This window comes from Ipomoea nil, unplaced genomic scaffold, assembly GCF_001879475.1.
Source record: "Ipomoea nil cultivar Tokyo-kokei standard unplaced genomic scaffold, Asagao_1.1 scaffold1026, whole genome shotgun sequence".
Classification (NCBI taxonomy): domain Eukaryota; kingdom Viridiplantae; phylum Streptophyta; class Magnoliopsida; order Solanales; family Convolvulaceae; genus Ipomoea; species Ipomoea nil.
The window spans coordinates 283,622-296,829 of NW_017617454.1; the positions used below are offsets into that span (position 1 = coordinate 283,622).

A 13,208-nucleotide genomic window follows, 5' to 3' on the forward strand; every position below is an offset into this window, starting at 1 on the left:
CAGTACAAAAAATAACATTAGAAAGTTCGTGTACAATAAAATGAATTAAGAAGTATTAGTCAAAAGCAAAATGTGATCAGATATGAGAATCATGTTTTATTCACTTAATCATTATATTTTTCTTTAGAACAAAGACTTCATATTATTGATTTGGTGGTTGGACAACAATGATATAATAAAACCTAATGCATATAAAACACATACACAATGAACATCTAATGCCACAACATCATTAATTAATCTATAAATACTACAATACATTATATACTAAGGAGTACTAAAAAACAGGAACACATTATGTCATTGAAAAGCATGCAGTCCCACGCAACAACTTACAAGGATATATTTAAGTTTACAACATAATAATCCAAAGCTGAAGGAAGGTTGATGAATTGAGGTCAAATCTCAAAAAAGGCAAAACTGAATTCCTCGTACAAACTCACATCCTTCCCAGTAACACTAACTAGGATGGCAGGCAAGTTTAGAACTCCTTATTGACCTCAAATGCCTTCAAACGGAAGCTCAAAGGCGGTCTAACCAGCTGGAAATACTATCTTGAGATCCAAATGGCAAATCCTGCAAAGAAAATTCGGGCGCAGAATCCAGTTCCAAGTTCACAAGATCAGCAATATTGGTGGATGAGGAGGTGTTATTAGCTTCTTGCGGCATAGGATTAAAGTTAGCAGAAGTCGCATGATTAGATGGCAGATTGTTGAAATCAAAAGAACCAACAATTTCATCACATAACAGAAAATCATCTATGTCAGTTGCATCAGCAGCAGCCTGTGATTCTCCAGCCAGACATCCTGGGTACTCTTCGCACTTCACTTGAACATCAGACCACAAAGAACCATATCGCTCCTTCTTGCCACCCTCCACTTCCTAGCAAACAACACGAAACCAATATATGCATATATCAATAGCAGGAGATTATAAAATTGATGAACATATAAATTAAATGAGCAAGAATGTAGCAAATTGCAAAGTGAAAATGTGGGCGGGCTAACCTCAGCAGGCGGTGACAGGGCGGCATTATAATCATCACAAGAAAGCGGCGTTTCTCCTGCAGCACGAGGGGGATTAGGGATGGCTGTCATGGGAGTCGTAGGAATGGCTTGCGGGATATCAGATTCTCCAGCATTATCAGTAGTCTGCTTCTGCTGCTGCTGCTGATAATATATTTTTGAGACTACATATCCACCTTCTTTCTCATCTTCATCTATTCCCAGATGGTATTGGTGCATCACCCAATTGGTTTTACCAGGCTTTTCTCCCTTCTTTGTAGAATACAGAACCATTACCTTTTTGCATCCCTTCTGAACTCCATTTTCCATCACAGCTTTCGTCTTCCCAGTCTTATGCCAACGAACATGCTCCATCACTAAACTTGTTTCATTGCTAATCTTTCTGCGCTTTCGCGTTCCAGTAGCATATGCCTTTTTTGTTCGGTAAAAGAAGTGACCACTGCTTCCATCTTTCTTAATACCTGATCCAAATGCATAACAATTAAGTAGAAATCAAGCAATGCCAATATGCCATGACAAACAAAAACACGAGAGCCAAGAGCCTACCAGGAAGATTCTCTGGATGAGTATAGCAGATTCCTTCATCTCCCTCAAGTGTTGGGATGAATTCATCAAGAAACATGTGTGGTTCCGAATTTCCTTCCCCACACTTTGCTGCCAGATGTTCCAAGAGCTCAACATCAGATGGCTCAAATTTTACACCAGCAGGAAAGCCAGGCCACTCTGGGCTAACCTGAAAACATAAAACCAGACTCTCTCTTATTAGTCACGACTCGAAATAGACACAAGCACAAATAACATTGCAAGAAAGATAGATTTTGCCATGAACTCTATCTAATGTGAATTCAGGAAAGAAAGAAACTCCTTACATCGCTGTTATCAATCAAGTGATGACAATTTGGGCATTCGCGGGTTGCCCCACAATCTTGGATTCGATTCTCAGCAGGGGAACTGGCATTTCTCACTTTTTGTGCAAGTCCTCTGCTATTGATAAGCCAAGACCTGCATCAAGACAGAGTGAAATTCCACTGTGATTATAAGCATTATTGGACTGGAATCTATAAAGCAAAGAATTTAGTACATTTAATTTCCTCTTTGGGAATGACATAATAAATGGTGTCCTTTACAATCCACATTTGTGTTTTTCACAATGTTTACAACAAAACTGTAAATCCTAGCATCTGCTCTCTCAACTAAGTCATCAAAACAAGGTGCCCCCCCAAACAACACCCAGATTCTAGTAACAAGGAGTCAAAGCATGGTTTTAAAATATTAACTTTTTGTTGTAAAAAGATCATCATTTGAATGCCCAGATACAACACCCAGATTCTAGTTTATCAAATCTCACTTCAAAAGAAAATCCCAGAAAATGGCAATCCTTTTTTTCAAACACACACACACACACTCAAGGGAAGAAGATGGAGAAGAACAGATAAAGCTCTGAAATTCACGAAAATTCTTTTCTGGAGGACTTTGATCATTCTACAGCAAACCCTAATCAAAACATGGCTTAAAAATATCAAGTTTTTGCTGTAAAAAGATCATCTTTTCTATGAGGAGGGAAAAATCCTCAATCGTTAAAAAAAATCCCAGAAGTTCAAGAATCAAGAAAAACTCTTTAATTTCTCGTTCGGGTTTCGATATCCCAGAGCAAACCCAAATCAAAACACTGATTAAATGACACCAATCTGTACTCCATGGATCCAACCTCACCTTCCCATATACAAAGCATTCAAGAAAGGAAATCCTTTAATTATTCTGAGTTCCTTAGAAAACAGGAGTCTCTGCGTCTTCGAGTCAATGGCTTTTAAACTCAAAGGATGAATGAAGAAGACGTCATGCTCCCCCTTTCTCCACTGAGCTAAGAAACGAAGTGAGCTTGTGTGTATAAGCGGGAAAACTTGTTCTACATTTTGTTCGAGGTTCGGCAACTTGGCATCCAAGAAGAAGCAGGCATGGACGAGCTTCTCCTCTCATCTATTGGCCGAATCGGAGGTTCGGGTATGGCCCACCGTTTACTAAGTCAGTGTCCGAACCTATCCAAACGAGCCAGGGGTCAATATGGTAAATATCTGTCCCTTGCTCCCCAAGCTATAAAAGGAAAATCAATAAATCATTACACAGATTCTGCCACTCATTTTTGGATGAATTACACTATTACAGTTCCAGTACGACGCCGTTGCCCCTGTTTTAACGCGGCGTAACGGGGGGTTTTCGGTAATTAACAGAAAATTCCCGGAGAATTTTGCGTATAACGCTGTTGGAAGGATAGAAGCGGTTCACTAAATCCAACGTATAGATTTACATTTACTGCTGCAACTGTAGATTACAGGTAATAACCACCATACCCCACTTATCACAGCTTTGAAGCTTCTATTACAAGCTCTTATATTTGCTTCTTAGACACACGATTAACAAATATCCAGATTCTTAAAAATCAAAATAAATTATACAATTGACATTAACGTGTCTTTTTAAGACCACAAAAATAACAAAGACATTAAAATCGCTTCTCGAGACAAAAAAAAATGTTAAAATGTCTTCTTAAGATAAAAAGATAACATTAGTATTTTGAGAGAAATGACAAGATAACAACAATCTCAATAGAAGTAGTTATATTTTTTATGCAGTTAACGCGTGCACTGCACCCGCCAAGCGGGTGCAGTATGTGCGCAAAACCCGCACAAAGACAATAACCTTCTACTTTCTCTCTCTTACGGGACCCATCAAAAATTTAAATCTTGCAAGAAGTCCTTACCATTCTCTCTCCGAGACTCTCTTTTCCACATGGATCAAAAAGTTGCAAAAGTCTCTCCAAAATCTATAGACAATGATGCTCTAAATATGACTCTCGTATCAGAAAATCAACCATTTTTATTTGTTTATTTTTCCCAAATATAATAGCATTAACAAGTACTGCACTAGATAGATATATCAAAGGTCAATAATGTAATGTTCTTACAAAATATTGGAGGAAAGGCATTTGGATGAAACCTTATTTTACATTTTACAACTACAATACTACATAATCATCACAGCAACCTTAGCTCCAGTGTCCAAAAGCTCAACATTCAGTCAGAACTAAATTAGAATGGCAACATCTTCATTTCCCCTTAGCAGAGCTTCATTTCCAGAATCTAATAAGAACATCTAAATTTCCGTATATATTTGCAGCTAAAACTGTGTTCCTCGGTTACGTTGTGCTTGAGAAGGATGGTACAGGGATCAGTAGCATTGCTTGAAGCAGAAGAACAAACCCTTCTGCTTATCCTCCGATGGGGCGTTGGGGGTATCCCCCGAGTCACCACGCTTCGCCATTAGGGAGCTTGTACCTGGAGACTCTGGCGGCAAGACAGCGTTCTCCGAGGTGAAAATTCTTGGAGGTATCGGGGGAGTTTCGAGGGGTGAAATTGTGGAAAGATAGTGCAGAAGCATCTGTATAATCCGAGTGAAGTTGGGGCGAGCATTCGGATCTTCTTTCCAACACGAGGTCACAATCACAGCCAAATCTTCTGGTAGATCATCGGCACTTGGCCTTACATTCTGCAAGCCAAAAAATGAATAGATAGTCACTACCAAAGCCATAGTTCATTCCAGTCGGACAAAAAACCAAAATTGATTAGTGGACCCCCCGATCTTAAGAGCTCTCCACGTACCCTTGTTTCTTGGGTAGCATACTCGGATTTTCTTTGTCCCAATTCCTTTTCAAGACTAAGTTCCTATTTCATGGTAAAGTAACCTACTCAAATATGCACAACTGTCCTAGTGGTCCTAGAAGCCTTAATTAAAGGTGGTAGGATTCAAAGAACCAATAATATGTGGTATTCGTGTTGCAAGTAATTATTGCAGAAAATTGATATAAACAAGCATCAAACCTCCATGTGTTGCAAAAAGATATGTTCCATAGTATCTAGTAAGGAGTAATTGATAACCAAAAAAAATGAAAAAATGAAAATTACCTTGAAAGCAGCAGCATAGGCAGCCTGCAGATTCGACATGCCCTCAAACGGCAACTTATTATGTATAAGCTCCCACAGCACAATAGCAAAACTGTAGGCATCCACTTTGTGATTGTAATGTTTTTTCTCTCCGTGCCTTAACGTAACAGTGCTGTATAGCTTCCTCCATACACAACATTTGGTGAAATTTTCAGTTGTAAAGTCATAAAAAGAACACGTAGAAGTAAATAGAGGAAGCGGTTTTTGTTTTCTACCTCTGGAGCCATCCAGCGATAGGTTCCTGTTTCAGCAGTCATCATCTCTGTCAATGACTCCTCTCTTGCCAGACCAAAGTCTGCAAGTTTAACTGTCTTATGGTCGGCCGTTAATAGCAAGTTTTCTGTAGGCAAATTCGTATGAAATACAAAATTAGAATTCAAGAAGCAAAACTTCAATTAGAATGCGAAACTTGAATGGCATTTAGAACCACAAACCAGCTTTAAAATCCACTTCTAAGTAACGGTAGAAGAAACAGTCAAACAAAAGAGGTTTAAAGCTAAAGATTCAAGAAAGGCAATGTGGACAATCAAGATAGTTCCAGATAAGAGTAGCCAAATAAGCATAACTTTTACCGGGTTTCAAGTCACGGTGTATGATTCCATGAGAGTGTAAGCATTCCATTGCCCGAGCAATGTCAAGTGCAAACCCAATTGCCACACACATATCTAGGCACCTTGGGCGCGTGTTGAGCAAGTATTTTCGCAGCGTCCCGCCTAGAAGTAGTTCAGTTACAATGACCATAACGGGCTCCTTACACGCACCAAGAAACTGTAGAGAATAAGGAATTTTCAATGTGAGAAACTGCAAACAATTTTAATTACTCATTCAGAACTGTTGCATCCATCCATTTTGACAGAAAAGAAAAGTGGTTCAATGTTAAAGCAAACAACCTTCACTAAGTTCTTGTGTTGAACTCTGGATAACATTGCAACCTCTCTTGCAAATCGGGCATCCCTCTTAGCAATCTCTTCTGGTGTGTCCCCTTTATGGATAATTTTGATTGCCACATTCTGGTTTTTGTATCTGGAATGAACCCAGGAAACAAACCAAAAACAAAAACAAAAAGAAAAAGAAAATTTCAGCAACACCAATCAAAGACAGATTTAAAGAGATCCTAAAGAACAAAATGAATCTATGATAAGCAACTCCATAATGCTAAAATTACACAGTTGAAAGATAAAAAATAGCAAGAAATATAGAAGAAAGTCAACTCACTTTCCCTCATAGACTTTGGCATGAGCACCCTCTCCAATCTTGGGCCCAACAAAGAGAAGCTTGGGATCAATCAACCATTTGGAGTCCAAATTGAAGTCTTCTCCAGTGTAGAACCCAGTCGCAGATCCCATTTCAACACCTGCACACCAAATTTATCTCTTCTACCTAGCTCAACTATCTATTTATCAACCAGACTCCAGCTTGTATATCCAGGCATTTCAGCAAAATCAGTAAGTAGTTACTACTAAAACACTCAGAACACACAAAGCTCACGCCTTTCTTTAATTTGCGCTCTTAAACGCACTTCTGCTTCCTTAACAAAAGAATGAAAACATCAGCAAAAAAAGGAATTGGAGTAAAAAGTACGGATAGGGGAGCTAGAATCTTCTGGCCACGAACATAGCAGATCAGTGGGTACAGGAAATAAAGAATTTATTGACTATGAACGAACGCTAAAGGAGCCCAAAAAAACACAGAATTTAGTTACTGCGAAGAGACCCAGAATAATTTAAGCTTCCCACCGCGTATTATGATTCTTGGGTGCAGATAGAGAGAGAGAGAGAGAGAGAGAGAGAGAGGGGAAGCTGCGGAAGCAACTAAGGAAGGAATTGAAAGACACATTCTTTACGATCACAGTGCAAAAAGAATCCATAGTCAAAAGTCAAAAACAATAAATAAATAGAGTGGAAATTGGGAAACAAAAGTAGGATCCACATCCACAGATTACAAATGGTCATGCAAAATTACACATAGGTGAATAGATTGGAGGTGATGGGGTCACGTCGGTGGTCGGCGGAGAAAATTTTGCAACATTTCAGCTTTCAAATTTGTACTCTCATACTAAATACATCCTAATTATAAGTTCAATAGTAACTCTACCATTCTTGATTTTCAACACAACTAACTTGGTTTCACACCTGATTACACAAACTGGTGGTTGGCTGGTTATCATTATTTCATCTGATTAGATTATAATAATAATGTAATATACTTGTAATTCTTGTTATAAATTTACAAATATTATGTTGCTTTTGTTTGAGAGTTTAATTGACTTTTTGAAAGTAAAAAAAAAGGTTTATTTTGTAATCTGAAAACATCAAAATGAAGATTTTGGTTGAATGAATATATTGGAAGAAGATGAGAGAGAGAGAGAGAGAGAAGATATTTTCAAGGACAAGAAAGAGTCTAGTGCACTTTACATTTGGCTCAGCTCCGCTCCTGACAGGAACAAAGAACAAATTGGCATTCCTTACTTCCAACATAAAAGGAGATGATATAATTCAAAGTACACTACTTACTACTACTACTACTGTCCAGTCCAGTGATTGACGGCGACTTAGAAAAAGAAGGAAACAAGAATGAATCATCAGAAGAAATCAATCTCGAAATAATTATCCGAAGACTTGACATCAACACCACTTTGCCCTTTTGTGGCTGCCGGAGATTTCTGCGCCGCTGCTGCTGCTGCTGCCGCCGCCTGTTGCTGTTGGAATATGAATGGTTTTGGCACATCCGGGGGGCTGGCACACCTTATCAGCGCCCAATTCACGCTCTGGAAAAACGGATGCTGTTTTATCTCTGTTGCCCCGCGCCTATAGGCAAGACGGTGCTGTGGCTCCTTCACTAGTAAACCTCTGATCAAGTCCCGAGCAGCAAAGCTCACAGTCGGAGAGTCTGGGAATCTTAACGGCTGCCCAACAACATTGAACAATGTTGCCCGGTTTCCCTGTCCTTTGAAAGGAGTTTTCCCAAACAAAAGTTCGTACAGAAAGATCCCAAATGTCCACCAGTCAACAGCACTGCCATGTCCTTCGCCTTTTATGATCTCGGGGGCCAAGTACTCGTGTGTACCCACAAAAGACATTGAACGAGCATTCGTTGGTTCTGCAATCAGCTCGGGAAGAGGGGTTACTTGACTATGTATCTCGGTCTTTGGCTTCGTCTTCTTCTTTGAATCTTTCTTGGCCCTGCTAAGGAAGCGTGGTGTGAAGCATGCCGGTTGGATACATGATGGCTGGATTACACAAGATGGCTCGATACAGTATCCCGATTTCTTTGATTCTATATTTGAATTCGAGGATTTAACCAGAGTCGGGCTCACAGCGCACCTTAAAGAGAGGTCAAAATCAGACAGCATTATGTGTCCATCTTCCCTCACCAAAACATTCTCTGGTTTAAGGTCTCTATAAATGATACCCAGCATGTGCAGATACTCTAAAGCAAGGAGAACTTCTGCCACATAAAACCTACACTCCAAAACACAACCTAATAATCAGTAACCACATATAATAAATTCACTCATTCAGTGTTGAGTCAATCATAGAGGCATAACAACATTTGAGCACCAATTGGTTACCTATCACAAACACCGCAAAACCAACAAATTGTGAACATACAGATTGGACCTCTTAACTAAGCAGTCAAAGAATTTGTCTTGACCTAAGAAAACTCCACCACCACCATAGTTTAAATTATCAAATTTTCACCATTTAAATTATCCCATATTCCAAAGCAAAATCACACCCTTTTGTGAAGATAAAAATAAATTCATTTTTTTTCTGGACCAAAAAGATAATATATTGAAAGTTAACCATACAAAATAAAAAGTTGATTTCGAAGCTCAAAAAGACAAGGAAAGAAAAGAACATGGAGCACCCACTCTTTAAGCACAATTCAGAAACCTCAATGGCCTTGGGCATATATAAAGGAAAGTAGTAATTTAGCAACCAAAAAGGAAGAAGAAGAAGGAAATAGATAGCAGCCTTAGTGGCATAGGAACTCATCATGAAATAATTTGGGGAAAGCTAAAGATTCATCCTTCAGAAATGATGCTTATGATATAACCAAGACCTCCATATCACCAATGCCTGATTCCTTAAGGACTGCAGCAAGATCTTATGAAAGTGAACAAGGATATCAACAGAAGGTGTCAAAAGAAGAAATATAAAGTTTAATGCTCTATAGCATAATCCTATGATTGCATATGTGTTTCTTTCTAGAATTTGGGGGCAGAAAATAAGTCTAGGATTAAACACTTAAACAAGGAAGCCACAACTGGAATATTAAGATTAAGATAATGGGGAAAAGTAAAAACCTAACCTGGCAGCATTCTCTGGAAAATATTTCCCTGGCTGTCTCTGACGAAGAGCGTGCAAATCTCCGCCAGGACAGAACTCCATCACCAAGCAAGAGGACTTTTCTGTCTCAAAGTGCGAATACAAAGTGGGCAGAAAGGGATGATCCAGAGATTGCAGTATCTCTCTTTCTGTTTGTGCTCTCACAAGCTTCTTACGGCTCTCTAGAGTTGCCTTGTCCATCACTTTCATGGCAAAATAACTTCTTGTACCAATTAACTCTGCTAGATAAACACTTCCTATGTCACCACATCCCAATCGTTTGAATACTCTAAAGTGGTTATACCCCAATGTTCCATCACGAGATCTGACGGCTTGAATTGCTTCCCACCTTGTATCATTTGCCTTGTGTGGTTTAGATATTGTACTGCTGAAACTACTAGAGCTGCTCTCATCACTAACATCACTACCAGTGCTAGCTCTATAGACGCTTGTCTTTGTACTCTCAACAAAATCACAAGAGTTGCTAACTTCACCACCACTATCACCAGACTTGTCAACACTGCTAGCACATTCACTCACTTCTGTGTTGGTGAAGCTTTCTTTGGCTTCTGCATATAGCGTAGCAGAGTAGAAACTATTTTGAGGACTAGGACAGTATCCTGATTGAGGAGGTAACTGGCCATTCAACAAGTCAATACTACTTCCTTTGGCAGCATTCTGTGTAGTAAATTCCCCAGGCTCCAAACACTCATTTGACTTATAATTCTGAGAATCATTAACTAGATGCTTACCAGACGAACCTTCTGCTTTTGGAACAAAATCTTCTACCCCCAGAAATTCCTTCTTCCCTTTATTTGACTCCAAATGATCTCCTGCTGAAGTAGAGACTATGTCACTCTGAACATGAACATGAGAAATCTCATGATTAGCAGAACCTTTTGAGCTGACCATAGAGCCTTTTGAGCTTAGCAGAACCTTTGATTCAAAGTCACCAGCTATTGGGTAAGATGAGGATGATGATCCTTCATTTCTATATTGTTTCATAGAAGGATGATGAGGTGGGCGACTTGTTCTGGGCACAAAAGAAGCAGTACAGTCTGCAGAAGCTACAGAACTATGACCACTGGGCAAGGAGCTAATCCCATCAACAAGTGATTCCATTGTGCAGTTTGAAAGACACTGCCACAAGAACAACCAGTTTAGAAAGATTATTCATACAACTCTATACGCCAAAAGTAAAGTTTTATCCTCTTTAGAAAATTGGCACTATTAGATCTAATTACTAATTGGACACCCTCAATCCATCAACAACTGAAAAGCCTAACAGACCAATTACAAGTTCAAATGAAATAATTATCACATACCAATTAAAGAGCCAATAGCCAAAAACTCAGACACTGCACAAAAATAAAATCCTCAAAATAAGAGAGGAAACAACTAATCTCATGATGTTATAATCCCAGCAGTAGCACGCAAACAAAAGAAACCCAAAAAGTAAGTTTAACCCAAAATTAGCAGAGACCAGAGCTGAATTTCTCAATGACCCCATGAAATGAGGAAAATCAAGAATCTGTATCGACAAGTGTATGCCAACATTTACTCAAAGGGAAAAGTAGTTGACACAACAGTTAACAAGTTCATAGCATTAGGATTGTTTATCTTGTTGCATGGTTTAATTTATCGATCTTTGTTCTCAAGAATCAAAGAGAAGTAAGGAAGTAATAAAGGAGAGAGGCAGAGAATAATGGCTTTTTACCTGATCAAGAATGCAGATGAGAGACTAATAAGCTTTCATGACCGGTTAAGAGAGAGGGAGGGAGGGAAGCCCTTGTAAGAAACCACCGGTGAAAAGGCGATAGATTTTGTATTGGGAACAGCTTTTCTCCTGTGTTGTTTTGCGGGTCCTATTCAGATCCGATCCAACCAAGAAATTGAGAATTTTTTTTTTTCTAAATTTTTTGGGGTGAAAAACTTCGTCGTGTAACGGGCGGATTTATCATTTATGTTTCTTCTTGGCGTGGGGAAAGAAACGAGAAAAGGAAGAAACTGAAAACTAAGCTCGCAAGCAAAGCTTAAGAGCCGTCTTTACCCTTAAAAGCAATAGGGAAAGTCTCTCTCTTTCTCTCTACTCTTCACTCTTTGCCTTCTTCTTCTTCTTCAGCTTCACCTTTCTTGTTTCTGTAAACGCATATTTTGGAGAATATTACACAAACGCCTCTTTCTTCTTCTTCTTCCTAGATTTATTATTATATTACTATTACTATTACAATCATGAAAAGAAAATGGGAATACAATTAACTTTGCTGGGAGAGTGACAAGAGAGGGAGATTTATCGAGGGTTGGTCATAGCCAATGAAATCCCGCCACGTCATGAACGAGGAGCCCCTGAATTCCATGCTCCCCGGAGATTCATGAAGTAAACGGCGATATTTTCCCCCACATTCGTTTAATTTTAGTATTTTTTTTAAATATATTTTACACTACTCCATCATTATACTTAAAAATTACTCCATTCTATTTTTATTAAGTCAAGGCTTTTTTTCACTTAAATTTATTACTGATTAATTTAATATTAAAAAATTAAAATTTGCATGTTTTAAAATCTTATCAAAGTATATACCTGACCATGTTTGGTAAGTGACTAATTAAATTAATTAGAGGATATAACTAGTTGATGACATTAGTTTATTATAGAAAAGTGTTTGGTAAATTAATTGTTAACTGATAATTATTTAGTATAATTTCTTTTCTAAATAAGTGATTTTTGAATTTTAACATTTTAAAGTTAAAAATATTAATTACGAATATTTATATTAATATTTTACCAAACAGGACCCTTATGGAAATGCTTTCTACAGTTTCGTGCCTATAATTTCTAAAACTCGACTTTAACTACATAGACTAAATTTAAATTAATTTTATAGAATGTAAATATTTGGTATGGAGTAATAATAAAAATAATCACATGGTAACCGCACCTAACCTGTATAAACTACAATAGCGGGAACAAGGAGAAGGTATCACATGTGCGCATGTGAATTCGGACCGTCGCATGTGGACCGCCTGTCGTGCTCCTCCCAACGTAATCATAAAATACCCACAAAAACTAAATTAAATACCAAAATAATATAACATTATTAATAAATGAAAATAGTGCTACATATTATTTTACTGGATCCATCCCCCTATATGGTACTACACGGGTCAAATGCAGTGGCAGGTTACAGCTAGCCTTACAGGCCATGAGTCCCTTTCTCCAAATTGACCTGAAAACTATAAAACTAGTTTTCGCGGATTCACCAAGAAACGTGCCTCATTTCACATTCCCTCCCTAATATTGACCAACCCATTTGTTTAATATTTACAATGATTTTATTAAATCTTTATTGAAAATAAAAAAGAAACAATCCGCCGCCCAAATAAGTTGCACCCAATCCAATTGCGACTTGTAGAGCTCTAGTTTCAGCAAATTACCGAACCATATGGGAGACTAAATATTTACTTGCTGCGCACAAAGAGTTCTCTTCGAGATTGTTCTCACATTACTATTAATGAGACTTGATTGTTCTCAGACTTCACCATTATGACCAATTAAACTGTCCATGTGGGCAAGTCCTTCCATCCATGGCTTCACTATTAGTATTAGGTATAGGTGTATTTTTGAGGTGTCCGAAGAAGAATGAATTTAGTCCATAAAAAGAAAATGTTGTGACAGAGAGGCAATGTTCAAAAGACTTGACAGCTGAGGGGACAATTTGTCCTGGCTTCGGGACCAACTGTCAGCAATCAACTAAACATGCTTTACCAATCATTATCATTATCACTTATCACACAGCGAGCAAATGTGCAAACCTTCCATCATTTTCCTTTCCACTGTTTGCTCTCATTGTTGC

The 13,208-nt window shown here is 38.3% G+C and overlaps 3 protein-coding genes across 4 annotated transcripts; all 3 read right to left on the minus strand.

Moving 5' to 3' along the window:
• Positions 1–275: 275 nt before the first annotated feature.
• On the minus strand, positions 276–2,943 carry LOC109180586 (NAC domain-containing protein 8-like). Its single transcript, XM_019330243.1, has 5 exons — positions 2,739–2,943; positions 1,895–2,027; positions 1,572–1,758; positions 1,008–1,486; positions 276–882 (listed from the first exon to the last, which is right to left on the minus strand). Exons 1-5 carry the CDS (start codon positions 2,744–2,746, stop codon positions 523–525), a joined length of 1,167 nt encoding a protein of 388 aa, XP_019185788.1. The 5' UTR covers positions 2,747–2,943; the 3' UTR covers positions 276–522.
• A 944-nt stretch (positions 2,944–3,887) lies between these two features.
• On the minus strand, positions 3,888–6,882 carry LOC109180511 (serine/threonine-protein kinase HT1-like). Its single transcript, XM_019330137.1, has 6 exons — positions 6,239–6,882; positions 5,914–6,046; positions 5,596–5,791; positions 5,239–5,363; positions 4,985–5,143; positions 3,888–4,568 (listed from the first exon to the last, which is right to left on the minus strand). Exons 1-6 carry the CDS (start codon positions 6,367–6,369, stop codon positions 4,251–4,253), a joined length of 1,062 nt encoding a protein of 353 aa, XP_019185682.1. The 5' UTR covers positions 6,370–6,882; the 3' UTR covers positions 3,888–4,250.
• Positions 6,883–7,412: 530 nt separating this feature from the next.
• On the minus strand, positions 7,413–11,557 carry LOC109180510 (serine/threonine-protein kinase D6PK-like). Of its 2 annotated transcripts, XM_019330136.1 has the most exons (4): positions 11,072–11,557; positions 10,680–10,712; positions 9,338–10,494; positions 7,413–8,484 (listed from the first exon to the last, which is right to left on the minus strand). In XM_019330136.1, exons 3-4 carry the CDS (start codon positions 10,474–10,476, stop codon positions 7,605–7,607), a joined length of 2,019 nt encoding a protein of 672 aa, XP_019185681.1. In that variant the 5' UTR covers positions 10,477–10,494; positions 10,680–10,712; positions 11,072–11,557; the 3' UTR covers positions 7,413–7,604. The 2 variants fall into 2 exon arrangements, with proteins under 2 accessions (XP_019185681.1, XP_019185680.1); XM_019330135.1 differs by lacking the exon at positions 10,680–10,712.
• Between the last annotated feature and the right edge of the window lie 1,651 nt (positions 11,558–13,208).

What these genes read in the sequence shown, in the direction of transcription:
- LOC109180586 (XM_019330243.1), bottom strand. An exon ending in ACTTGATTGATAACAGCGAT is followed by an intron (nt 1,759 to 1,894) that starts GTAAGGAGTTTC and finishes TTATGTTTTCAG; the next exon opens with GTTAGCCCAGAGTGGCCTGG. An exon ending in TCATCCAGAGAATCTTCCTG is followed by an intron (nt 1,487 to 1,571) that starts GTAGGCTCTTGG and finishes CATTTGGATCAG; the next exon opens with GTATTAAGAAAGATGGAAGC.
- LOC109180511 (XM_019330137.1), bottom strand. Translation starts at nt 6,369, where the DNA reads ATGGGATCTGCGACTGGGTTCTACACTGGAGAAGACTTCAATTTGGAC. An exon ending in AACACAAGAACTTAGTGAAG is followed by an intron (nt 5,792 to 5,913) that starts GTTGTTTGCTTT and finishes TATTCTCTACAG; the next exon opens with TTTCTTGGTGCGTGTAAGGA. An exon ending in ATCGCTGGATGGCTCCAGAG is followed by an intron (nt 5,144 to 5,238) that starts GTAGAAAACAAA and finishes GTATGGAGGAAG; the next exon opens with CTATACAGCACTGTTACGTT.
- LOC109180510 (XM_019330135.1), bottom strand. Translation starts at nt 10,476, where the DNA reads ATGGAATCACTTGTTGATGGGATTAGCTCCTTGCCCAGTGGTCATAGT. An exon ending in TTTCCAGAGAATGCTGCCAG is followed by an intron (nt 8,485 to 9,337) that starts GTTAGGTTTTTA and finishes TTTGGAGTGTAG; the next exon opens with GTTTTATGTGGCAGAAGTTC.